The sequence below is a fragment of the Tiliqua scincoides genome, chromosome 6 (genome assembly GCF_035046505.1).
Source record: "Tiliqua scincoides isolate rTilSci1 chromosome 6, rTilSci1.hap2, whole genome shotgun sequence".
In the NCBI taxonomy this organism is placed as follows: domain Eukaryota; kingdom Metazoa; phylum Chordata; class Lepidosauria; order Squamata; family Scincidae; genus Tiliqua; species Tiliqua scincoides.
Genome location: NC_089826.1, coordinates 16,930,654 through 16,955,472, shown reverse-complemented (window position 1 = coordinate 16,955,472; position 24,819 = coordinate 16,930,654). Strand labels below are relative to the sequence as shown.

The window sequence follows — 24,819 nt, the reverse complement described above, 5'->3', positions numbered from 1 at the left end:
TTGTGTCGGAAAGTGATTTTTTTAAAGTTGTAGGGCTCAATCTGAGCCCAGCAGAGGCTGCGGATGGATGTCCATGGACTCTGCTGGGCATAGAGGAACTTCTGGAGGCTCCCATCACTTCCAGAGGGGACACGTGGGGGGCACAGGGGTGGACCTGATCCATGGATAAGTGAATCCACAGATACGGGATCCACAGAAATGGGGGGGCCCTATACATGATGAAAAGGAGTTGGGGGTGAGCACAACAGTCTGAAAGGTGGGCACATCGGGGACTTTGGGGCATGGGGAAACTTTTCCATTGTTAAAGACCTAAAAAATATGTTACATCAAGGCATTACACCATTCTCATTATTAAGTAGGACTGAGCCAAAATGGGGAATTTTTCATAGGCATTTCTACCTTCTCACTACCTCACTCTCACCCCAGTCCAGGTGAACAATGGGGAGGACAAAAGTAGCAAAGGGGATTGAGAGTGGGAAGTCAGTGGCAATGGTGACAGATAATTTTAAGAGGTAAATGAAAGCTTCAGAACTCCTGGTAGGTTGCAAGGCACCTTCCTTATGAGGAAAGGCTACGGCGTTTGGGCCTCTTCAGCCTAGAAAAGAGACACCTGAGGGGGGACATGACTGAGACATACAAAATTATGCATGGGAAGGATAAAGTGGATAGAGAGATGCTCTTTACCCTCTCACACAATACCAGAACCAGGGGACATCCACTGAAATTGAGTGTTGGGAGAGCAGGACAGACAAAAGAAAATATTTCTTTACTCAGCGTGTGGTTGGTCTGTGGAACTCCCTACCACAGGATGTGGTGATGGCATCTGGCCTGAAAGCCTTTAAAAGGGGATTGGACAAGTTTCTGGAGGAAAAGTCCATTACGGGGTACAAGCCATGATGTATATGTGCAACCTCCTGATTTTAGAAATGGGCTATGTCAGAATGCCAGATGCAAGGGAGGGCACCAGGATGAGGTCTCTTGTTATCTGGTGTGCTCCCTGGGGCATTTGGTGGGCCCCTGTGAGATACAGGAAGCTGGACTAGATGGGCCTATGGCCTGATCCAGCTGGGCTGTTCTTATGTATCGAGAAAACACTCCTTTCAGACCTCCACCCTGATGCATGGAGGCCCAAAGCTGGGCTGGTGGAAAGCAACAGTGTCAGAAGTGGGACCGGTGGGCATAGTACAATTCCTTCTCCGTGCTTTCACTGAACATGTGGAGGGGAAAGGCACGAATAGGGCTCCTATGTTGCCATTATTCTGCCTAATTAAGATGACCTTTCCAGCTCTCCTCATCTGATTCTGAAAGATATACAAATTGTTCTTGTTCTAGTGGCAATGAAAAGATTAACAGTTTGAAATGCATACTTTTAAGTGTGTTACTTTGATCGTTACATTCCAGTGTGTTCAGGGCAGGTTCCAGTGATTTATTCATAAAGAGGACAGCTTTCTGTCTCTGAAGAGCTCACTGTCTTGACTATAAAATGTCTCTAGACACATGCACTCTGAAGCTGAGCCTTGATGCGTACTTGTGGACTCTCCTGTGCATTCTTCAAAGCTCCCACACCCAGAAACACAGGAAAACTATGAAAGAGAAAGCTAAAAGGCTAAGGCTGAAATCCGATGCATAGTTACCGAAGAGTAATTACCATTGGGACTTACTTCTGAGTAGACATGCCATAGAACTGTGTTGTAAATCTCAAGAGCCTTACGCAGGCATTATACATCATCAGATGAATACTTCATGTGTTTTCAGTAGAATTCATTCAGAGAAAAATCACTGGTATTTCTGGTCTTCTTGAACAATGTTTTCATGTTTAAACAGGCAGAGCCTATTTCAACTAATGTCATCCTCAGGATTTTTTCCCCCTTACACACATGTTGTCTTCATTTCCTGCTGTTGGGGGGGGGCTCATGAGAGGCATCTGGGTCATCACAGAAAAATGATGCTGGTTTAGATGTACCCTAGGTCTGATTCAACAGGGTCCTCTTATGTTCTTCTGTAGTAAAGTCTTATTTTTGGCAGAGCATTGGAGCTACATCATCATCAAGAGTGTGATATTAAAACTTCAAAATGTGTTTGACAGGCTGTAATGTCCATAGCAGGAGGTGGCCCCTTCCCTGGGGTTGTAGGCAAGCGCGAGGGGCTTACCCGGTCCTTGAACGATGGTCGGCGACGGATTAACAGACGGGAGGCGGGTACAGTTGTTTGACACAGGTGGTTTAATAGTGTCAGCTGTTTCACATTCATGAGGACTGTTACTTCACAGACCTACATACATCATGCCGACTTGTGGCGCCGACATCGGATGGTCTCTGGACCTGACCCTCCCCGTTTCTGGGCGTTCTCAGCACCAGCCTTCAGCTCCGCATCCCTTGGCCCAAGGTCTGGGCTCTTGGAGGATATACCCCTGCTGGTAGGGGTCAGGCTGCCTGGCCTTGGGAGGGCCCCTGCTGTCTCTGTGCTGGTTCCCCAGCCAGCTGGCCCCCATGGGGTATAGTGGGCTTCAATGCCCCGTCTCCACAATCCCATCTCTCTAGGGGTCACCCTCTGGGTCCTGGAGGGTCCTGGTTCAGGGAAGTCTTCCCCCCAGCCTCCTCTTTCCAGGGCGGGTCCCCATCCCCTGCCTCTGGAGGCCTCTCTCCTTTCCCTTAGGCAGGGATGCTGCTTCCCATCTGGAGAGGAGTGACCTCCCTCTTCCCTCTCCAGGCTCCTTATGAGGCCTCTTCCCTCTTGGGCCGGCCCCACCCCTCCTAACCACGTGCCTGCCTGGTGTTCCCAGCTGGTCCTTATTCCTCCTCCCGGGTAGGTGCTCTGTACCTGCGAGTACTCAGGTTTTACTCCTGAGTAGGCCTCTACCCCAGAGGAGACCCCTGTTCCTGGGGAGCTCCCAGCTGCCTGGGCTGGATCCAGGTGACACAGGCCTACAAAAAGGCCAAAGGCCTACATTCACAGGCCTACAAAAAGTTTGTGAAGGATGTTTGAACAAATTTAGGATAATGTGGGGGGTTCTGAATAAAAAAAATGGCATCCATTTTGTCCAGTTAGCTCTAGCTTTGGGGGTATGGCATAGCCACCATATAGTTTGATTCAAGTAGCTTCGTCATGAGCCAGCTGACACCATAGCTTTCTCACAAGGAAGCTGCTTGAATCAGCCTATATGGTGGCTATGCCATACCTCCAAAACTAGAGCCAATTGGGCAAAACATAAGCAATTTTTGGATTCAGCACCTCAAATATACTCAACAATAGGTCTTTTATGGTACCAAAATGTGTGTAGGCCTGGGTTATCTAAAAGATCAAAATATTTATAGTTATTTGATCTGATCTGCATGCAAAAAAGTAACACTATAATGTTTTAGGTTGGAAATGTAGGCAGAGAGCTAGCATTCATCGCTTATTGATTTCAACAGAATGTCTTAAATAGATTCATAATTATGTAGCTATGATTTCACCACAATATATGGGGTATTACAAACATCCTCATTGCAAAAAGGAAAGGCAAACTTCACCTAGCCTTACCCCTTCAGGAAATATTTTAGTCAATAGATGAGTAAATGAGATGAGAGGCTCAGATGAGGAAATAGATGAGAGGCTCAGAATGTCTTCAGATTTCATGGTTATCACCAACCATTAGCTGTCAATAATTAACCCTCCAGAACAGTGGCGTCACTAGGAGGGTGCGGGGGGGGGGTGCAGGCCGCATCCTGGGGGGATGACGTGCTAAAATTGCAGCTTTAGTAGCTGCCCCATAATGCCATACACCGTTGGATGCGGAGCATCCAGCTGGATGCAATGCAAAAAGCCAGAGTGAAATAGCTCCTTTGCTTCAAAAGTTATGACCAAAAACCAGAAAGAAAAAGTGCATGGAAAGTGAAAGTGAGCCGTATTGCACGTTTACTCGTGAGTAGGCATACTTGCCAAAGTCCGTTGGAAAGGGCAGGCTGAGAGGAATCCAAAGACACCAGAATGGTCCCTATCCATTGAATGCAGCCCCCCAAAAAACCCAAGAAGGAGGTCCTTCCCTCCCAGCTGTGAGTGTATTGAACCCGAAACAAAGTCACATGGCCATGTTTACTTGTGAGTAGGTGAACTTGCCTTAGTCCATTGGAAAGGGCCGGCTGAGAGGACTCCAAGGACATCAGACTGGTCCTGATCCAATGAATGCAGCCCCAAAAACACCCGAGAAGGAGGTCCCTCCCTGCCTCCCAGCTGCAGTCTATGGAGCCCTATGGAAAGCAAACTCAGCCTCACGTTGCATCTACTCGCGAGTAGGCAAATGTGCCTTGGCTGGCAAAGGGGAATGTGAGGACACCAGAATGGTCCCGATCCGATGGAACTGGAACGCAATGAATGCTCCAGAAGGCAGCCTTCCCACCCCCACTAAAAATGACAAAAAAAGAGAGTTGAACTGGTAAGGGGAATTTTTTCTATTTTGCAATTGTAAAACCTGGTGGGTCTTTATCTTGATATACCTGAAACAGAAGAACTTTAAACTGGTCACTGGGGAGGGCTGGAAATCTCAATGATTCTGTTATTGCAGGCAGACCACAGAGAAAATTCACTTGGTGGAACAGGACTGGTTCCCCCTTATTTAATTATTTATTTTATTTTATTTTAATTATTTATTTATTATTTAATTTAATTTATTTATAATTATTTATTTTAATTTGCTTGATGATGTCACTTCCGGCCATGATATCACTTCCAATGGGTCCTGGACAGATTGTCATTCTAAAAAGTGGGTCCTGGTTCTAAAAGATTGAGAACTGCTGCAATAAGGTGTTAGTAAATTGACACAGGTTGTGTGTGTGTGTGACTCTACAAGTTTTCAAAATCACTAAAATCAGAGTTTGGAGGAATAATACCATCATGTTATATATCAATCAATGCGTAATTTCATGCAGAATGCAATGAAACAAACCACATTGAAATATCTGTGTTCTATCAAAAGGTATAGCCAAAAAACTAGTGGGGGTGGGGCGATGGTACATCACCATGCCCACCACCTGGGGTGTTGCCCCGCCCACAAGGCCTCCTGATTCAAAATTATTCTGATTTATGATTTATCTGTGGGATAATTTATGATTTATCTGTGGGATGATTTATCTGATTCTGATTTATCTGTGGGATGTCTGATGTCAGTGCTGACCTCTGACATCATTAGTGCAAACCTGAAAGACTTTCTAGATAGCAGCAAATAACTTTGCAATGAAAGTAAACTGGTCATTCATGTTGTGATTTGACTCTAAAAACGTTGTGATTTTTCTTTGTTCATAAAGAAAAGAAAGGCACCTGTGGAGATCATTCTGTTATGGATTGAGCTGCAGTAGAAAACTATACACTGTCCCTATTATTATTTAGTGCAAAGGAATTATGCTTTTAAGGATATGGTATATGAAGCTTAACAGCAGAAGGGCTATCAAATCCAGATGCTCAAGTCACATATAACCCATTATCTCTGTCTGATCTAGTATATACATTGCAGTCCAAATCTCAGACAGACATTAAGAGTGTTCCAAAACACAAATATCAAAATACTTATGAGCTGGAGAAGAAAATAGAGGTGAATTCTCATCATTGCCTACTCCATAAGGTGGAACTGGGCCCATCATTTTTATAGCAATCTAAATAAAGATCAAGTACATCTTTCTACAAAGTATGGAAGAAGCAGGTGTTTTAGAACTACCTGTTGTCGCTGCTGCTGTTCTGATTTATGTTGATTTTTTTAAAAATATGTGTTTTAGTGCTTGAGTTATAGGGGAAATGGTGAGGGGCCCTTAATGAAATCTGTTCGTCCTTCTGACTTTCCCCAGTTTTATCCAGATTATGAGCCAGTAGCCTTCTAAAAACAGTAGCTGAGGGAACCATCACAAAAGATGAGGCAAGCCCCCTCTTGGACTCATAGAATTCAGGTGCAGTTGTGATGGCAGAGACAGAAGTGAACAGAAGTGGAAAAAAATTTGTATTACAAGAGAGCTTTATTTGGAAGAAGGGGAAAATATTAATGAGTGGAAATAATTCAGTTAATCTACCTTTGTTTCCTCAAGCTACTCAAATTTAGACTGAACCTTTGGGAGGACAGAGGTATGATACAATTGCAGTAAGCCAGCCTGAATCTACTCAGTACTGTCATCCTCCATGCTGCCACTGCCACACCTCCCAGATCTGTGGAGCCCTTACCAGGTGTGTGTTGTTTAAAGGGCCCAGTGGATGAAGAAGCAGGGTGAGAAGGCAGAGGGCTGGAATGCAAAGATCCTGCCCTCTTGTCTCACTTCTTCCTCTGTGTGGCCTCTTTAAAGTAAGCAGAAAATGCAGAGTGGGCTGGAGGAAGGAGTAATGTAAGGGACCCAGGGCCACTAGCAGTGCATTCAAGGAAAGCAATAATAATAATAATAATAATAATAATAATAATAATAACAACAACAACAACAACAACAACAACAACAACAACAACAACAGGTATTTATATACCGCCTTTCTTTGACTTTATTCAAGACTTTATTCAAGGCGGTTTACATAGGCAGGCTTTATCTAAATCCCTATTTAAATAGGGATTTTTACAATTTCAAAGAAGGTTCTTTCTTTCAAGAACTACTACATTCAAGGTGAATAGATGACTGTTCACAACTTCCCCCCCCCCCCACGCTCTCAGTCTGTTGCCCAATGCCCAATGCATCATTTCCATCATGAACGGGCCAGTCATGTCACTGATAATCCACAAAGCTGCAAGAGCAAAGGAAAAAAATGGGCCAGTCTTCTTTGTTCACAGCAATCTTCGACAGCTTGGCTGACATTTTAAAGGACGATACAACATTATAGTCATAAACATTAAGTAACAGCTGTGTTCCTGTGAGTAAGATAAAGTAAGAAAAGATCCATGCAGAGTCTTCTGAAGGGAGCAGGCAAGTCAAGTGTGTGTGTTAGGTTTTGATTTATTGGAATTTGACTACACTAAATTAAAGATTACCCAGCTCAGACTCTGTGATCCCCAAGACAGACTCTTAAAATGAACAGCAGTTACACTGTGTGCCACATAAATCTAACAAAAACTTAACGTAGCATGTTAATAAAAGAAGCACCAGGGGTTACCTTGAGAGCATTCTCCATCTTTCTGCAGCCCACTGAGAAAAGAAGGACTTTTCAACACATAACTTGAATGTCAGCAGAAACTCTTTCCCCACACACCAGCCTGTGTACTTAGGCATCCTGACAATCAGCTTCATAATTTAAATGATGCAGCTGTTTAATAATCCGGTTAAGTAGCATTATGTTACCTTTCTTTGGAGATATTTCAGTTTTCAGATAAAGAAGGATCTCAGGGGGATGAAAGAAAAATAGTTGTTTCATTGTAGGCTGCAATGCGGAATTGCATTTGTCATGTTGTAAGAAGTGATTGTGGATTTATTACATCATTGTGCATTATAAACTGCATAAGAATTTGCTTATTGCAGATTTTCAAGGTAAAGTCTGTTCATCTAAGTCAGAGGTGTCCAAACATTTCGGCAGGAGGGCCTCATCATCTCTGTGACACTGTGTCAGGGGCAAAAAAAGAATTAATTTACATTTCAAATTTGAATAAATTTACATAAAAGAATATATTAGAGATGAACTTATATGAATGAATGAAGGTCTTGCAATAGTTCAAGGCTTATAAAAGGCTTTGCACAAAGTAAGGCCAGCCTTTCCTTTGCTGCTGCTTCATCACAGATGTGAAGCAGCAAACAGTGGAGGGAGCCCTCATCCCACAGCTCACACGAAAGGCTGATCAGTTGGCCATCATGCTGAGAGTAGTTGCATCAGGCCTGCACAGGCTCCAGCAAGGCTCTGGAGGGCCAGAGGCTCATTGGAGACTGGGGGCTCCCTGAGAGTCGAACTGGGCATTCTTGAGGGCCGCAAGTGGCCAGGCCCCGGGGCCATGATTTGCAACATGATTCAGATTTCATATTGAACTTTGGGAAGGAGAAAATTTCTTACACAGGCATCCCCCAATGAGTGCACAAGACAGAGGCTTGGATTGATAACTTTATTTAAATTCAAACAACAATAACCTGCAGCGGGGAAAACCTAGCTAAGAGGGAACCCCCACAAGCATGCTGGCTGCTTGTCATTTTGGGGGAAACAGCCTGGCTGTCTACCTCCCCAGACCTCATGGACATGACATACTGACTCAAAGCATCACCCATTCGGAGACTGGGTTACCTTATCACAGCCAATCCCCAAGCATCGAGCCAGCTGGCTAGCAAAGCCTTGAGTTGGTCTTTGCTCAAACCAGCCAAGGGGCTCGCCAGGCAGCCTCACCAATCCGGACAAGTGTTAGAACAATCCTGACTCACCCCTTGACTTTACTAACCTCAGCATGCATGCCACCCCCATTCCTGGCTACCTTGCCAGCATGCCACCTGCTTAACCCAGGACAACTGCATCAACTAAAATTTTCTGCTCAGCTCAGCCCAAATTCCAGTCTGGGGTAGACAAAAAAAAACTGCTAACCAAAGGCCAATCAGGTTAACAGCAAAAAATTCCTACCCCGCCCTGAAAACAGCAGTCAGCTAATCTCAGACTGTACATAGGTGGACTCGAAGATCCAATTGTGGACTGAGGCTGGGCACCTGAAACAGCCCCAGCAACAGCCACACCATGCCCACCTCTCACCCAGGGGCCAATGGGCTCCCAGGATTTTCCCACCTCTGCCCCGCACACCGTGAGGGAGCTGTGCAAAGAGCACCAGGGCTCTATGCATCGCAGCAGCAATTTGGAATGCTCATCCATTTTGGAAATTCCAAAAGTTCATAGAAACTTGTTTTGAACAGCTTTTCTAAGGTCAAAGGTATGCCATAGTTCAGTATAACTGCAGTATAGCATCATAATTTGTCTTGCTCTTTCTTGTCACTTTTTACCCATAACATCTTGCTTCAGCTTCAGTGCTTATGAGAAAGTAACAATTCCCACCATGCTCACTGATCTTTCCTGTGGGCTTTCACAGCTGTGTCTTTGGCTTTTGCTAGGTATGCCTCAAGTCTTCTCACTAGGGGAAGTCTACAGTTCCCAACGTGCTTTACTTATTTTTCTGAGACTGCACAGTAAAAGCCAAATCCTAATATACTGGCAGAACAGGTTGCCTTACGGTGGCCGGGCTGCAGCCACAAATGGCAAGAGGCACAGCAGCAACTCGGAGAGGATTCACTGGTGAGCTGTCAGTGGGGGTGAGCCATGTGTGGGGAGTGGAAGTAATGTTGTGGAGAGAAGGGGTTGAAGCCACTTCAGCCAGGACCAAAACTCCTCCTTAGAACACCTCCTGCTTCTCCTTGGATTTATGCCAGCCAAACGGCTGGTGTAGGAGACCAATAGGCAATTGGGGCACCTACTGGGGATGGGGGAGGGTAAGGAAAAGTTTTTTAATTCCTACAGGCTTTCCAAATGCACCCCCCCCCCCACATGCAGTGCAGTCTCTGTTGATGCTGGAGGAAAAGTCCATCACAGGTTACAAGCCATGAAGGGTATAAGCAGCTCCTGGTTCTAGAAGTAGACTACCTCTGAATGCCAGATGCAAGGGAGCACACCAGGATGAGGGTCTCTTCTTTTCTTGTGTGCTCCCTGAGGCATCTGGTGGGCCACAGTGAGATACAGGAAGTTGGACTAGATGGGCCTTTGACCTGATCCAGCCAGGCTCTTCTTAGGTTTTTAGTTGCAAGCTGTAAGTGTAATGTATTGGGGTATAGGATTGACCTGTAAGGTTGCGATCCTAAATGCCTCTTCAGCCGGCGCAAGTCCCTTGCGCCAACCAAAGAGTGTCGCAAAAATGCTGTAAAGCACATTCGTGCCATTCTTCTGGTAGATAGGTCAGCACACGTCCATGCACTGGCCTCCCCACATCACTAGGGCCCTGGGGATGGGTGAGTTTGCGTGGGCCAAGCTTGGTTGGTGCAGGGGTGTAGGAAGGGCAGGTAGGAGGTGGGAGCGAGGCATTTTGGGGCAGGGAAGGGCAGGTGGCAGGCATTCCCAGGGGCGAGTGGGTGGGGTGCAGGAAGTGGGGCCAGGATCCACCACTTATGCCGGATCCTAGCCCCATTCCTGGGCAGACCTGGGCTGCTTGGATTTGCGCTACCGATTTAGGTGGTGCAGATCCAATGGGGCTGCCGCAGCTCTCTCCAGGGTAAGGGGAAATGTTTTTCCTTGTCTCGGGCCAAGCCTCAGACAGCCTGAAACTTGCTCTGGATACAGTGCAGGTGTACTGAGCTGCCTGTTCCAGCGCAAGTTAGGATTGCGTTGTAAGAAAACAACTATCCCAATCATTCTTTGAAAGTCATGACATTTCAGTATGAGTTCTCAGGGCTACAGGTTTACAGGAAAAGGCTGGGAAAAAAGCCTCCAAAGATGAAAAATCAAGAACAGCTATCAGTTCAGGAAAAAAAACATGAAGGGTAATGGAAGTTTCAGCAAAGCCTTAGGTCTAACATGTCCTAGTTTCTCTTCCCTAAACCTGGAATGATTAATTTCCATCACTCTGAATAATTTCAGATGTTCATTTACATGCAAGGGGGTATCTATGTATTGAACTAATGGCACTGTAATGATTCCAGCAGTAAACACACCAGGAATTGACGAGAAACGGCAATAGAACCTTTGAAAATACTTTTTTTTGTTGTTTCATCAAAAGCCACTTGAGGCAGCTTAAATTACTTTTTTCTCAAAGCAACTTACCGACTGTGACACCAGCTGCTCAAGGCACAGATCAGCAGTGCCAGCAACTATTGCAGAGTCAATTCCAGCAGCACCTTTTTCTACATTACCCTAGTCAAAAAATGTGGTTGTGTTAGTTGGAAGTCCCTCCGGTACTTTGCCATGCAGTAGTGCTGATACTGCAAGCAAAACATCAAGGAGTGGGGAGAAGCATCCCTGCTTTGCACAGCTCTCACTTTGAAGCTGGGAGAAGTCATTTTTCATTATTGCAGGTACTAATCTCAGCAGATTTGCCTCATTATCTGAAGAAAATGTCCTTTCTTGTTATATGGAAGATCAGATAGCAAAATCTTTTTTAAGACACTCAGCCCTTCTAAAGAGGTGCCCAGCCTTGCATCCTGGGATGGTGAAGTCATCAATCATCAGCTGTTTGTGCACTTAAATTTTCTCCTTGCCCACCACCATTTGAATTCTGAATTAAAAGCTTATAACGATGCTAATTTAAAAAAAAAATCTCTTCTTGTTCTCAGAAGTGTTTGCATAATTGCATCAATTGGAGGGGTCATATCTATTGCCCATAAGCATTTTTTTCAGACCAGCTGTGTTTGATTGAGATATAGATACAATTTATAGTGGAGTTCCAGTGTTCTTGTAATCACATATTGCTAGAAAAGCCTGATTTAGGCTTAAAAAGTGTAGCTTGTGAACAGGTTTCCTGTAATCCTCATTGGTGCTGCTGCACTGGTGCAGGGGAGTTAGATAGGATTCAGCTGTTAGTTAAGCGCATGGATGGTTAGAGATCCAGAGCAATTTGTTGCAGTGCTGGCCACCATTTTTGTTTTTTTAACAGTAATGCAGTTCAGTTCAGTTCCATCATTTTGCAATTGTAGTGCAGCCAGCAGGTGAGCACATTGCATTGTTGTTTAAAAAAAAAGGAAAGAAAAGAAAAAAGATGGTGGTGGCCATCACAAAGCACTCTGCACTACTGTCAGGCTGCTATCCAATCTTTGGGGAAGTAGGGACCCAGTGCATCACTGCAGACCCCAGAGGAGGGATTTTCCCAGATGCTATGGGAGTCTGGCACCGATCCTGAAGTTAGTTGCCTACATGTTCCACATTTGGACTTTCCAGAAACATCTATCTAGCCATGTTGGGAAACATGACACACTATATGGGTCTTCAGCCTTGTCCAACAACAATTCTTATGTTGTTTTAGATCAGTGTTTCTCAACATTTGCCCTCTGCAGTACCATTTCACATGGTCCACCTATTTGAAGTACCACCAGAAGTAACTGGCAATGACATCATCACCAGTTACTTCAGTAGCAGAATAAGGACCCCCCTTCTCTCAAAATACCGGAACCATGTGGTGTTCAATGCACACATGACCGGAAGCACATGGTAGGATGCAAAAATACGTCAGCGGAAACCACGCCCTGGAAGGGGTGGAGGGTGGGCATGTGACCCCACTAGGAACTCTTCTTGAGCCCCCTGACCACATGGTGGGGGTTTCAGAATGGCAGGACCAATGGGTGGTGCCCAACGGGCACCATTTTCTGTGCCGCCCCCTGGAAATGGGGTGCCATGTGACCCTTCTAGGAACTCCCCTCGGGGTCATGGACCAATAGGAGGGGGTTTTGGGACCACAAGACTGGTGGCGTGGTGTGGAGGGCATGTCTGGACAAGGGGAAGGCATTTAAACCACTGGGGAGAGGGGAAAATCCTCTTCTTTTTTTTGCAACCATCCACCCACCCACCCCCAAATCCTGCAGTTTCAAGATGTTAATGGCTGTGTAAGATAGATGGGGTGTGCTGCTAGATGCTTTTGTTAGGCCGCTGATTAAATCAAATTTGATTAAATCAGTCTGTTTTAATGGAGGCCTGTTGTGGTTTTCCACATCCTGTGACCAGTCTGCCTGTTTTGAAATAAAACTTTTTATTCCTGTTTTTACACATACAACATAAAAAAATGTACAGTAGCTACAAAATCTAAAACACAGCAAGATTTAAAAGCCAGCCATTTCATAAGGAACCTCTGATACTTCATTCTCCCCATGATATGTTGTGTGTGCTGTACAAACCTCAGGTCTGGTAATTTCAAAATCTTGTGTAGCATTTTTTGGGGTTCTGGCACCTTACGCACAGTTTCAATAAGGGACAGTGTGGATAGTTGGATCCACACAACTAGTTTCACAATCCACATGTAGACAGTGCATTGTAAAATCAAGCTTTAAAATCAATCTTAGATGCAGTATGGCTGGTACATACAAGTGCCAACAGAGCTCTCTCACTCTTGTGTCTATATCAGACTGTCTCCATTTGACACACTCATGTGAATGTCCAGGGGCATTCACCTGGCAGCCCTGACACAACTCATGTAAGTAATTCTTTAAGCACAATTTCAAAACACTGTAAACAACTACTCTGGCTATTCCACGTGTTGCGCTTGAGAAATTTTTTGGTAGGACATTGTCCACTTCTGTCAACAGATGTCTCAGTGTAACAAAAGATTCTTGTTTTTCTAGAAGATCCTGGAAAAACTTTTTAGCCAAATATTAAATTTTCTTTAAAATATAACCAAACCCCACATAGCACAGCTCCTCCCCCCCACCCCGCTCTAGAAGGCCACCTACCAGATACTGACTGTTCTCAGGTAAGCTGGGGCACTCTTTCTCCACTGGTGGCTCCTTAAAATAATTTAAAATTGATTATGCCCCTCTTTCAGAACTATTCACAAAGCCTAAAACATTTGTTCACCACTCCAAAAGAAACTTACCTGTGCATACTTGGCTTTCAAAGATTCCACAACGTCATGCTGTCCAGGGGTGTTCTCATTTTTATCACACTTTCATGGGACAGATGCGTAACAGCGGCTTTCTTCATCTAAGGCAACCTTGTACATAAGATGTAGAGAGGGCTTTTTGTAATCGTCTGAGCTGGTAATGCCTCCACTGCTTTTTTCGTGGTGGGGCAGCTGTGTGGTTGCTTGGCTCTGTAGGCCTCTTGGGTGTCTCTAAGGAAGAGACTGGTGCATATTCCACAGTGGTGGTGGGGGTGGCTGTCGCGTTCTCACCCGGTTGTTTGACGTGATGCAAATATGCAGCCCAGTCTATTGCTGCAACACCTTGCTCTGGCTCCAGATTATAAAAATTGATTGTTGTTCCTGAACACTGGCCGTCTGCCAAGTCAAGTTCCATGGGTCTCTCCATTTTTTGCTTGTTTGTTGTGGTAAGTTTCGGCTGGTTGCAAAAAAAGAAGAGGACTTTTCCCCTCTCCCCAGCAGTTTAAATGCCTTCCCCGCATCCGGACATGCCCTGGCATGTCCTTGGGATCACCCTCCACACCATGCCACTGGTCCCGTTGTCCCAAAGCCCTCTCCTATTGGTCCAGGGCCCCGAGAGGAGTTCCTAGTGGGCAACGTAGAAAATGGCGCCCGTTGGGCGCCACCCTCACTGTTGGTCCTGTCTGAAACCCCCACCATGTGGTCAGGGAGCTCGAGAGGAGTTCCTAGAGGGGTCACATGTCCACCCTCCACCCCTTCCGGGGCGTGGTTTCCACTGACGTATTTCCGCATCCTACCACGTACTTCCGGTCACGTGTGCTTTGAACACCACGCGGTTCCAGTATTTTGACAGAAGGGGGGTCCTTATACTACTTACTTCTGGTTGTGAGGCCGAATGTGACACAAAAAAACCCTGTAAGAGGCTCAGAGCGAATGGGAGGGCTTTTTGGAGTGCAGAAAAGCATACTTCGGAGCTCTGCCCGCTGAGCCAAGCCTCTACCACTGTTTGTTGTGTCTCACTGGTGGATGGCAGGATATAGGGGTCCCATGAGCACCACCAGACACCACTTCAAGTACCACCACTAGATCTAGAAAAGTAAAGAATATTCAAAAGGAATAAATAACAGCCTCTTGTGAATGTATGTAGAGCAAACCTCTGCACTACACCATGCATTTTTTAAAGACAATTTCCAACCTTTATCTTAAAAGAAAATAAGGTCCTTATGAGTGCAGGGCCTTCACCTTGGCCAGGTGCAATCTATTTCACTCAGCTATGCTATGTGGAAGATTCAACAAGACCCCATACAACTAAAGGTGCTTCAGATGTGGGCTAGGTAGGACTCAATCTTTGTCTCATATGATTTTGCATTGTACACTCTATCTAATGGCCTGCAAGAAATATTTAGCTCCTTATTTGAATAAGTGGGCAGATTGTTCAGACGAGATTCAGTTGAAGCGTCTGTTTTCCTCTGAGTGTCCAATTATATATATTTGAGACAATGGGGACTTTTCTAAAACATCTCTGGAAACGCTGATGCAAATGGGTGAGACATCGGGGAATTATTCTTTAGATTTGTGAACTCTTTGTTTGTATATGTATATATTATGCTAATAAAGGTTCTGATTGATAATTAAAAAAATAAGGTCTTAAGTGGAACTATGCTACAGCCACAAGGTCCACAAACACTCAGAGGTTTCAAGAAACGACAAATATTTCTGAATATGCTCCAGAGACACCCCTAGCTCCACATAGTGTAATTGAACAGAAACTCTGAATTTAATTTCATTGTTTCTTGAGTCCATCATTCCAATTTGTATTGTGTCTCATCTAGAAATACGTCTGGCCCTTATTATTAAGTCCAGTGTTTGATAGGTATGCCCAGCAATTGTAACAACAGTACATCCTTGTCTGATAGTCTTCAGACATTTTCCTCTCTGAGTGTCTAATGCAGGATTTCTCTATTCAAACAGACTTTATTCAAACAGGAGTATTTGCTCAATTGTCACCCAGATCCTAAACATATTTACTTGGAAGAAAATCTAACTCATCCCAGTGGGACGTATTTCCAAATAAGCGCAGTTAGGATTGTAGCCACAATGTCGCTGCTGATACAATAAAATAATTTTTCTTTCTCACTGGGCTTGCAGACTGATAGGAGGAGGAAACAGTGTATTATCTGATAGGATAATCAGATAATGCAGACTGATAGGAGGAGGAAAGCATTGTATTTCTTGGAGAGCAGGGAGAGCAGGGAGAAAGGAGACAGGAGTCACCTTTCTTGCTATTTGTTTCTAGGAGAAAAATGTGAATTGTGTTATGATTTTGTCAATATTGCACAATGCCTTCAAAATCTAAAATAAATTACTTTACAATCTCAAGGCTTCTATTGATTTTCTAATGATCTCAAATGGAGCACATTCCATTTCCAGCTCTCTGACAAATTGCTTGCTCTCTGGAGAATTCCTATTGGATTTCTATTAAAGGGAAGGTTAAAACCATTCCCAGGAAATTTAGGGAGGAAAGGGGGTGGGGAAGTGAAACTTTTGCATAGGCTAAACCCTCTGTAAATGGATATTTAACCTCTGACCAATGACGGCAAACCTCTTTCAGTTCCATTAGGCCAACAGCAAACTACTATAATTAAATAAAAAAACTGTTTAGAGCCCTGCTGAAAATACCCTGGGAATTAAAGCATATGGCAGGGAATGGGGGAAGAAGATTTTCCATATGCTAATGACCCTTGATGTCTGAAATAAATTAGATCCATTAGAGTTTATGCTCAATAAAAGAAAGACTTTAAGCACTCCAAAGTTAGTGACTCGAGACCGATTTTTGGCTCTGAAATTCAGTCTGCCTACTTATTAATTCTTAGTGAGACTCCTGAGCAGACAAGAGATGCAAAATTATAATAGTGTGCTGAATCAGAATTTTTAAGTACCATGAGTTTCCTTTCCTTTTCCTTTTTTTGTTTTAAAAATTAAACCATTTTTCATGTGTTTTTTTAAAGCTCCCTTCATTAATTTGATTTTGTTCCCATCTTTTTTTTCTTTTAAAGGTTTCATTTACCCTATTTCAACTGAACAGAGAACCCAGAATGAATATGGATTTTCTTGTAAGTGTTGTTTGATATTTTGTTCTTAGATACTAATTTCCTGCTCTGAGATCAGCCCAGTCGCATGTGCATCAGGAGTACTAAATCCTATGAGAGCTGTATTTTGCTTGCTTTAAGGAGGTACACTGAATGATGTATCAGGGAAACTAGTGTAAATAAAACAAGCTACATGCCAGGTAGGCATGTAGAAGAAGAAATGAAAAGGAGGAATGTATTTAGTTCCCAGCAGAAGGAGACTATTAGAAAGCATGATTGCAAGTATTTGATCGAGGAAAAGAATGTAGCAAGGCAAAGAGGACCTCCCACTGATTTTGCTTGCACTTTCGTCTGTCAATGGACAAAATAAAATAAATGGCAGCATTTAAAAAATGAAGCCTTTACATCAGCAGAGAGAATATTGAGTTTGATCATTTCTCCCTTGGACCCTTCACTTCGCACCTCAGCAACTGGGAGGCAGCTGGGGATGTAAAGTGTGAGAAAGCTGAGAAGAAAGCAAAATGAAAATTAATGCTGCAGACGCAGAAATAACGCAAAGTGGCTAAAAAAAGAAGTTGATACAGTTGCCTTTTCTAATCTCAGGCTGCTTACAATTAATATTGATGGGAATTTTTTACCACCTGAAACTTGCATCAAATTCTAGCATATCCGCAAAGCTTTCAATAAGATATTGGGGGGGGGGGGAGAGAGAAGAGTAGCACTAAGTATTGCACTGGGATTCGTGCAGGAGATGTGTTACAAGCAGATAGCAGAAAGTGTCACAAGCCGCCCTGGTTGTCTCAAGAGAACTAGAGAGAATCCTGGCTTTTTATAGCACTGTAGTCTGTGGAAGCCTGTAGAATGAATTCTGAGATTTGATGCAGCAATGTAGCTGAGGCAGTAAACTAAGAAAGGCTCTGATTTCAATCTCACTCCAGCAGCCATATTGGCAAACTGCTTTCTCTCACATTCAACCCCACCTGGCTCTGTCTGTAATGTGGGGGAATCATAACTGGTCTACTCTGCAGGGCTGTTGTAAAGATTGCTGAGATAATATATCTGAATGCTAAACAATGTGCTTTTAAAATGCTAAGTAGTATTCTGCTATGTGGATATGGCCCTGTTTTATTCTTCGTGTCAGCTTGTCAACATGCCTTGAAGAACATATTGGACATTTTACTTAAATGCAGGCCAGTCCATCCATGAGGCCAACTAAAGTGGTCACCTCAGGCAAGAGGTTGATGGAGTGGTCAACTTCTGTCAACCTACTCCCCTGCACTTCTCCTTCTCCCTCCACTCCCTGGATTGTAAAAGAAAAAAGGGAGACAGACTGGAAGAGAAGGAGTGGAGGAGACTGGTGGGCTACAGCATTTTACTCTCCTTCACGCTTCATCCTCTAATCCACTCCTCTCTTCTTTTTACAATCCAGGGAGTGGAAGGAGCAGAAGCTGGCACACCACCAGCTTAGGGAGGAGTAGCATTTGTCATACTGCATCAGGAATTCAGAGATTTTGAGTCAGTCTCCTGCTTGTATAAGATGTTCCCCCCCCAATAGTTCTCAGATATAGTTTTAGAGAGGGGTCAGCTAGGTTGCCACTGTCTGCCCACGAATTCTCATTCTGAGCTTTTCTTATTTTCATGGGTAGTTACTTCTCTGCATGGCAAACTACACCATTCTTGAATTCTGTCCATTTGCACTAAAATGTAGGGGCTCACATCTCAAGACTGTGAACAAATCATGAGATTATTTTTTAAAAGGTGTATCTTCATTGCATTTCTACTCTTCTTTTTGACCTAGTATCCCCAAAGCAGATTCTTATGTTAAGAAAATAATTAAAACAAGCTTTGAATTTTAAAAAAAGTTAAAAATACAATGCATTATATATTATGAGCCTGTTCAAAACACATTTTAGTCACTTGTGGGATGTAAATATGACAGTTTCCCCCCAGGATTAGGTTTCCAGTGTGTGGCAGCCCTATAAATGGCCCATGACTTTAGAGCAGAAACTTTCAACCTTTTTTCATTTCACAGCGCACTGAGAAGGTGCTAAAATTGTCAAGGCACACCATTAATTTTTGACAATTGACAAGGCACACTGCACTGCCAATGGGGGACTCACATCCCCCAATGGCCTTACTAATAAATGACCCTCTCCCACCTACTGACCATTTGTAGCACACCAATGTACTGACCTCTCCCACCTACTGACCAATGTAGCACAGTGGTTGAAAATCACTGCTTTAAAGGAAGAGTACAGTGCTGTTCAGTGACAGTGTACCCTGCACCCATCCCCATTTGTCCAGAGAATGTCCATGGAGTTTCTGTGTGAATGGACAGTGCAATTCAGTGCATGCATCTTGAGCTGTCCTGTTCACCAAAGTGAATGGAACAGCGCAGGGGAGTTCTCTGTATATGTGCAAAGTAACTCTCACACACAATGAATCACAGTGGCTATTTAGATAGAAACTTTGACTGTTATTCAGCATTTGGTTATGTGTTCTAAAGTACTTTCAGGTCATGGAACTTGGCCACATGAAATATTTCCTTTAAGGAATATTCAAACTTAGTCAACAAATGGATTCACAAGAGGCCAACCATTTCCATAATTTGTTAGTTTTAGGCTGCAATCCTATACACACTTTTCTGGGAGTAAGCCCTATAGAACACAATGGGACTTACTTCTGAGTAGACATGCATAGGATTGTGCACTTAGTTTAATTTTTTTTCAAATTTGGTGTTGGGGGAAGGAGTAAAAAGAGAGGCTGTTGTATGATTATTTCTTCAGGAATTGCTGTAATCAATACCTCTGTTACTAAATGTACATAGTACATCTGGTTATAAGCAGTCTTTTATGCAACCTCTTTACAAAATGGATAAGGAATGAGAAAAGAGCTATAATGTAAATTTAAAAGACCCTGTTAGAGAGCTTTTGAAATGGATTTTAAATGAACCTATAAAACTGATTGTAAACATCTGCAGAAATTTGTGTAATATGGATGTATACGTCTGAAAACTCCTGAGACCATTTGCCATATTATATGTTTTCTTTCCCCACCCCAATTATTTTCTTCCAGCTGCCCCAGATTCAGATGATGTAGCCCTGTATGTTGGAATTGTGATAGCCGTGATTGTGTGTCTGGCTATTTCAGTGATTGTTGCATTGTTCATCTACCGGAAGAACCATCGGGACTTTGAGTCAGATATTATAGATTCCTCAGCATTAAATGGTGGGTTCCAACCTGTTAACATCAAAGCTGCAAGGCAAGGTTAGTATCCCCTTATCATTTCTCATTGATGAAATTTAGGAATACACCATTAAGACAGCACTTTCTAGTATCAGTAAATAAAAATTGTATTTGTTGAATTAAGCCTAGTACTTTATCAGTAAGCTAAACAAATAATAAGTAAAATATTCCTTTGTTTCCCAGAGAAAAGGATTAAAATATTCCTTTGTTACCTGGAGAAAAAGCCTAGATATTAATATGTGAGAATTACAGCCAAGCAATGACTCACAGCCCAAGCCTATGCATGTCTACTCAGAAGTAAGACCCATTAGAGTCAATGGGGCTTACTCCCAGGAAGGTTTGGGCTGTCAGAAAGCTAAAGAGTGAAGGGTAGATAGATGCTAGTTTATACCAGGGGTGGCCAACCCACAGTACATGTGCCATTAGGGCACATGGACACTTTCTAAGTGGCATGCACAAAGTCACCATATAATTTGAAAAACATTTAAATCACCGCAGTTTATGGTTTGCATGCTCCCAACTTTCTAATGGTGGGCATACTCAGGGCAACCATATCTACTCTGTTTGATTTGCTCTGGTTGGAAGATGAGGAGAAAGGCAGGGAAAGGACAGGTGAGAAAGTCAATAGTGGGGCGGCTGCAAGAAATAGGGCCTTCTCAGTAGTGGCACCAACGCTATGGAACTCCCTTCCCCCTGACTTAAGAATGGCTCCCTCTCTTGAGTCCTTTCGGCGAGGCCTGAAGACCCTTCTGTTTAAACAGGCCTTCTGAGTTCTCCGCCTTTTAACATCTTTTTAACATCTTTTAATATTTTTTACAGGCCTGATTCTTTTATGACTTGCTGCTGCTCTATGCTCTTTTTACCTATTTTTACTCTGACTGCTGTTTTTTATGATGTATTAATATGTTTTTATTTGTTTTTAAATTATGTTTTTAATATGTTGTAAGCCGCCTTGAGTCCCTTTGGGGAGAAAGGCGGGATAAAAATAAAGTTATTATTATTATTATTATTATTATTATTATTAGTATGTGTTTCTTGCTCTATACTTTCTGGCACTGGAGATATACTGCCCTTGAACTTGGAGGCTCCATTTAGCTATTTTGGTAACTACAGGTGGGGCCTCAGTATCCATGAGGGATCTGTTCTTGAATTCCTTGCTGTTACCAAAAATTGTGGATAATCAGATTGGTGATTTTCTGCCCCTTTCTCCCTCACAAAGGGACCAAAGCTGTGCTCCAGTTCCCTCCGGAAGGATTGTGAAGCCTGCAGAGGCAGTGTGTGTCCACCCACTGCTTCTGCGGGCTTCAGAATGCCCTCCAGAAGGGACCGGAGTGCAGCTCCAGTCCCCTTCAGAGGACTCAAGTGGAGTCAAGTCTGGCTGAAACAGAAGTCCAACCTGAAATGGTACAGTCCAATAGATCATGCCCATAGGGTTCTGGTAGTTCATAAAATACAGGCATGGAAACCAAGCTGATCCTTTAGATCAGGGGTGTCAAACTCGTTTCATACAGAGGGCCGAAGTTAGCATTCAGAGTGCTTGCTGATGGCCGGAAGTGGCGTCATTGACCAGAAAGTGACATCATTAAGCAGCTGATAGCCAGAAATCAGCACTTTGTTCTCATTAACTGCATTAACTGCAAATGACAGAAGAGAAAATACGCAAATCTTGATCATATTTCAAGATATGGGAGAGCCCAATTTTCATGCACTGCTGTTTCAGCAACTGTTCAGCAACTGAGAGCCTGAGGGCCAGATAAAAAGCCCTGGGCCTTATGTTTGACACCCCTGCTTTAGATGGAAAGCACTATTTAAGGCTGCAGTTGCAATGGAAATGAAAAGAAAGGTGAAGAAATAATCTTTCATAAATTAAAGTCAAATCAAGTTAGAAGTAAACATCACCAGAGTTTTGTCCAACATAGAAGATGAGCAGGACTGCAGTTTACTTGCCAAAGTTTAGTTTGCATCAGTGCTGCAGAAGCCACTCAGAAATATGCCAGAGGCAATGCTACAGCCCTGACTAGGAATGATAAAGTGCATGATTTCATAGTTCTTTGCAATCCTTTGTTCTCTTTTTCTATTCCCCTCGATCATGCAGATTGATATGTTGCAGTCCGTATTTTGCAGTAATATGCCAGAGAAAATTTACTCTGCAGAGCTTTGGGATTGGCCTCCAAGTGTCATGACTTACTAATCTTTGTCCAGCACTTTTGCAGTCTGATCCTAAGACCAACTGCCCCAATTTTTTTCCCCTTATTCCTAGGCTTTGAGGTGTGATGCAGCTACTTCTGCACTACAGCAATATTGCAAAACCTGCAGCAACCTCAGTGGAGCTGAAAGTGAAGCTAAGATAACAAAGCAAAAAAGAATTTGGATTCAGAAAAGCAATTGCAGTATAAATACCATATAGCAAAGGTGCAGTTGATAGTTATCAGAGACTTGAAGGTGGAGTGATACACATGCCTTTTTTTCTGCCCTGAACTACTCTCTTGTAGTTTTAACATTCTTCAACTTAGAGAGAAACTTTTTATGGAGGAAAGGGGTCATGCTCTTATTGAAGTATTTATGTAGGCTTTCTCTTCCAGTAGCCAGTGCAGATGGATAGGGGTGACTTGGTCACAGCCTCTAGCACCTGGGCTAACAGCTGGGCTGTTGTGTTCCGTAAAAACCGAAGTTTCTGAGTAATCTTCATGTACAGACCCATATAGAGCATGTGTATGGGGGCAACAGGTGAGGCAGAACTGCCCCATCATTGTCCATGGAAAAGGTGTAGGCAGGCTGAAAACCTGAGGAGGCTGTCTTTACACTTGAGGAGGCTCTCCTTACACCAGCTTTCTTGGACAGGGCAGCTGTAATGCTTTCCCTGTTAACCTATTGAAAATTTCCCGTTAACCTACTGATAAATATGATAAGGAATCTGTATTGACCTCAAAGCCAATGTACATCCAGTCACCTCTGCTTTCATGTGGCATCTCCCAGGCAAGCAGAGCGTTTTTGTTTTTGATTCATAGAGATACTCATCTTAGACCTTGGTTGGCAACCTTCAGTCTCGAAAGACTATGGTATAAGCCTGCAGCACCCGGTATTCCTAGGTGGTCTCCCATCCAAGTACTAACCAGGCCTGACCCTGCTTAGCTTCCAGGATCAGACAAGATCAGGCATGTGCAGAGTAACCTCAGCCACTAATTTCAAAGCTACAGGAATTCTTTTAGCCTATAGAGGGCTCTTTTTTATTAACCACAGAGGTACCATCTTTCAAATGGTAGGATTACAGTTACTCACAATGCCTTTCACATTGCATTTTTTTCTGTGCACACAGACCTCCTGGCTGTGCCTCCGGACCTCACTTCTGCTGCAGCCATGTACAGAGGGCCCGTCTATGCTTTGCATGATGTCTCTGATAAGATCCCGATGACCAACTCTCCAATTCTTGATCCGCTACCCAACCTGAAGATCAAAGTGTACAACAATTCGGGTTCAGTCACTCCGCAGGATGACCTATCTGACTTCTCGTCCAAATTGTCCCCACAGATCACTCAATCTTTGCTGGAGAATGAAGCATTGAATATTAAAAACCAGAGTCTTGCACGGCAGACAGACCCATCATGCACTGCTTTTGGTACCTTCAATTCTCTTGGAGGTCATCTGATTGTACCCAATTCAGGTAAGTGTCTACAAGTCAGTATTTTTTTTTAAAAATGGTGTTTCAAAAAATGTGGCCTAAAGGCATCTATTTCTCTTTTTTTTTTCATCAAATTAACAAATTTAGGTCACTTGTGAATATCTATATCATCTATGTTTAGACCAAACAGTGACTTTCTCCCATCCAGATTTACTCAGCTATGTCTACTATCTTCCAAAAGCCCTAGCCTTCTTTAGCAGAAAATTGTAAAGCTCTGAGTCATTGCCTTCAGAAGCATTAGACCTCGAAGCTTCCTCCTGTGAAGTGAGATTCAGAACTCTTGACCTTTTCTTTCATGCAGCGCCAAAAGGGGGGAAAATAAAAAACTTCAAGGCAGAAATCCTTACTGTTGTCAGTAGACATAAAAAGGCTAAATTAATTAGAAAACAAATCAGTTTCTCCAAGTTTCACATTGCTTCAGATAGATGGTGTGAAAGATATTTAGAATCTTGGATTTTTTTTCTTCTAGGTGATGGGAATAAATTATCATGCAAAGTGTTGCTTTCCCTACATTTAACTCAATATAGCTCTCCCTACATAGCTCAATATATGTTTTTGAGCTACAAGGGAACCCTCTTATCTGCGGATTCTGTCATATGCGATCGGGTCCACGAGGGCCTCCTGCGTGTGTGCCCCTGTGTGCATCGCCTACGGCGGGTCCTTTGAGCCCAGCAGGAGCCACAGATGTCCATGGCCTCTGCTGGGCTCATTCCGAACTCAACAGCTCAAAACACATGACTTCCGGTTTCATGGAGAAACCAAAAGTGACATTGTTAATGACTTGTAAGGCATTGGGAGACCCAGGTGCAATCCTGTCCCCCTACTGCATCTGAGGAGAACGTGTTCTGCCAGCACAGACTATCACAAATGTGCCAAAAAGCAAGTTTTAACAGTGCAGGTTCCAGGTCCACTGGCCAGAAGGCCTGGTGCCAGAGCAGGAAGCAGCACGCACTGGAGCAAGTAAGTTCCTGCTGGGCAGCACAGGGGTGAGGACTGTCAGAGTAGGGTGGGGAAAGGCGGATCAGACCCAGGAGGGGGTGGGTCATATCCTATCCACCTTCCTGTGCCCAATCTGCCAACGTGTAGGGTAACGTGGACTTGTGCCAGCCATTTTCACTGGCACAGACCCAAGTTGCCCCATTGTGCCTGCTGGGGCTTATCACATGGCATGAGGATGAATGTCCCCTTACTTTGAGGAGACCTCCAGCAGCTAAAATTCCCCCACAGGATGGAGCAGAAGCTGCTCTGGCACTGCTGCGTTGGTGTAGGGGAATTTATGTAGGATTGGGTCACCTGATAGTCACCTGATAGCTTTAAGGGACAGCATTCTTGCTAATCCC

The 24,819-nt window shown here is 43.7% G+C and overlaps 1 protein-coding gene across 1 annotated transcript in view; it reads left to right on the top strand.

Annotated features, from left to right (window-relative positions):
* The window catches only part of UNC5C (unc-5 netrin receptor C), a 394,830-nt gene that overhangs the window by 335,344 nt on the left and 34,667 nt on the right, over nucleotides 1-24,819 (top strand). Inside the window, exons 8-9 of the mRNA XM_066631993.1 lie at nucleotides 19,630-19,821; nucleotides 23,117-23,461. Of these exons, the coding sequence (XP_066488090.1) occupies nucleotides 19,630-19,821; nucleotides 23,117-23,461 (537 nt within the window). The remainder of the gene's footprint in view (nucleotides 1-19,629; nucleotides 19,822-23,116; nucleotides 23,462-24,819) is intronic.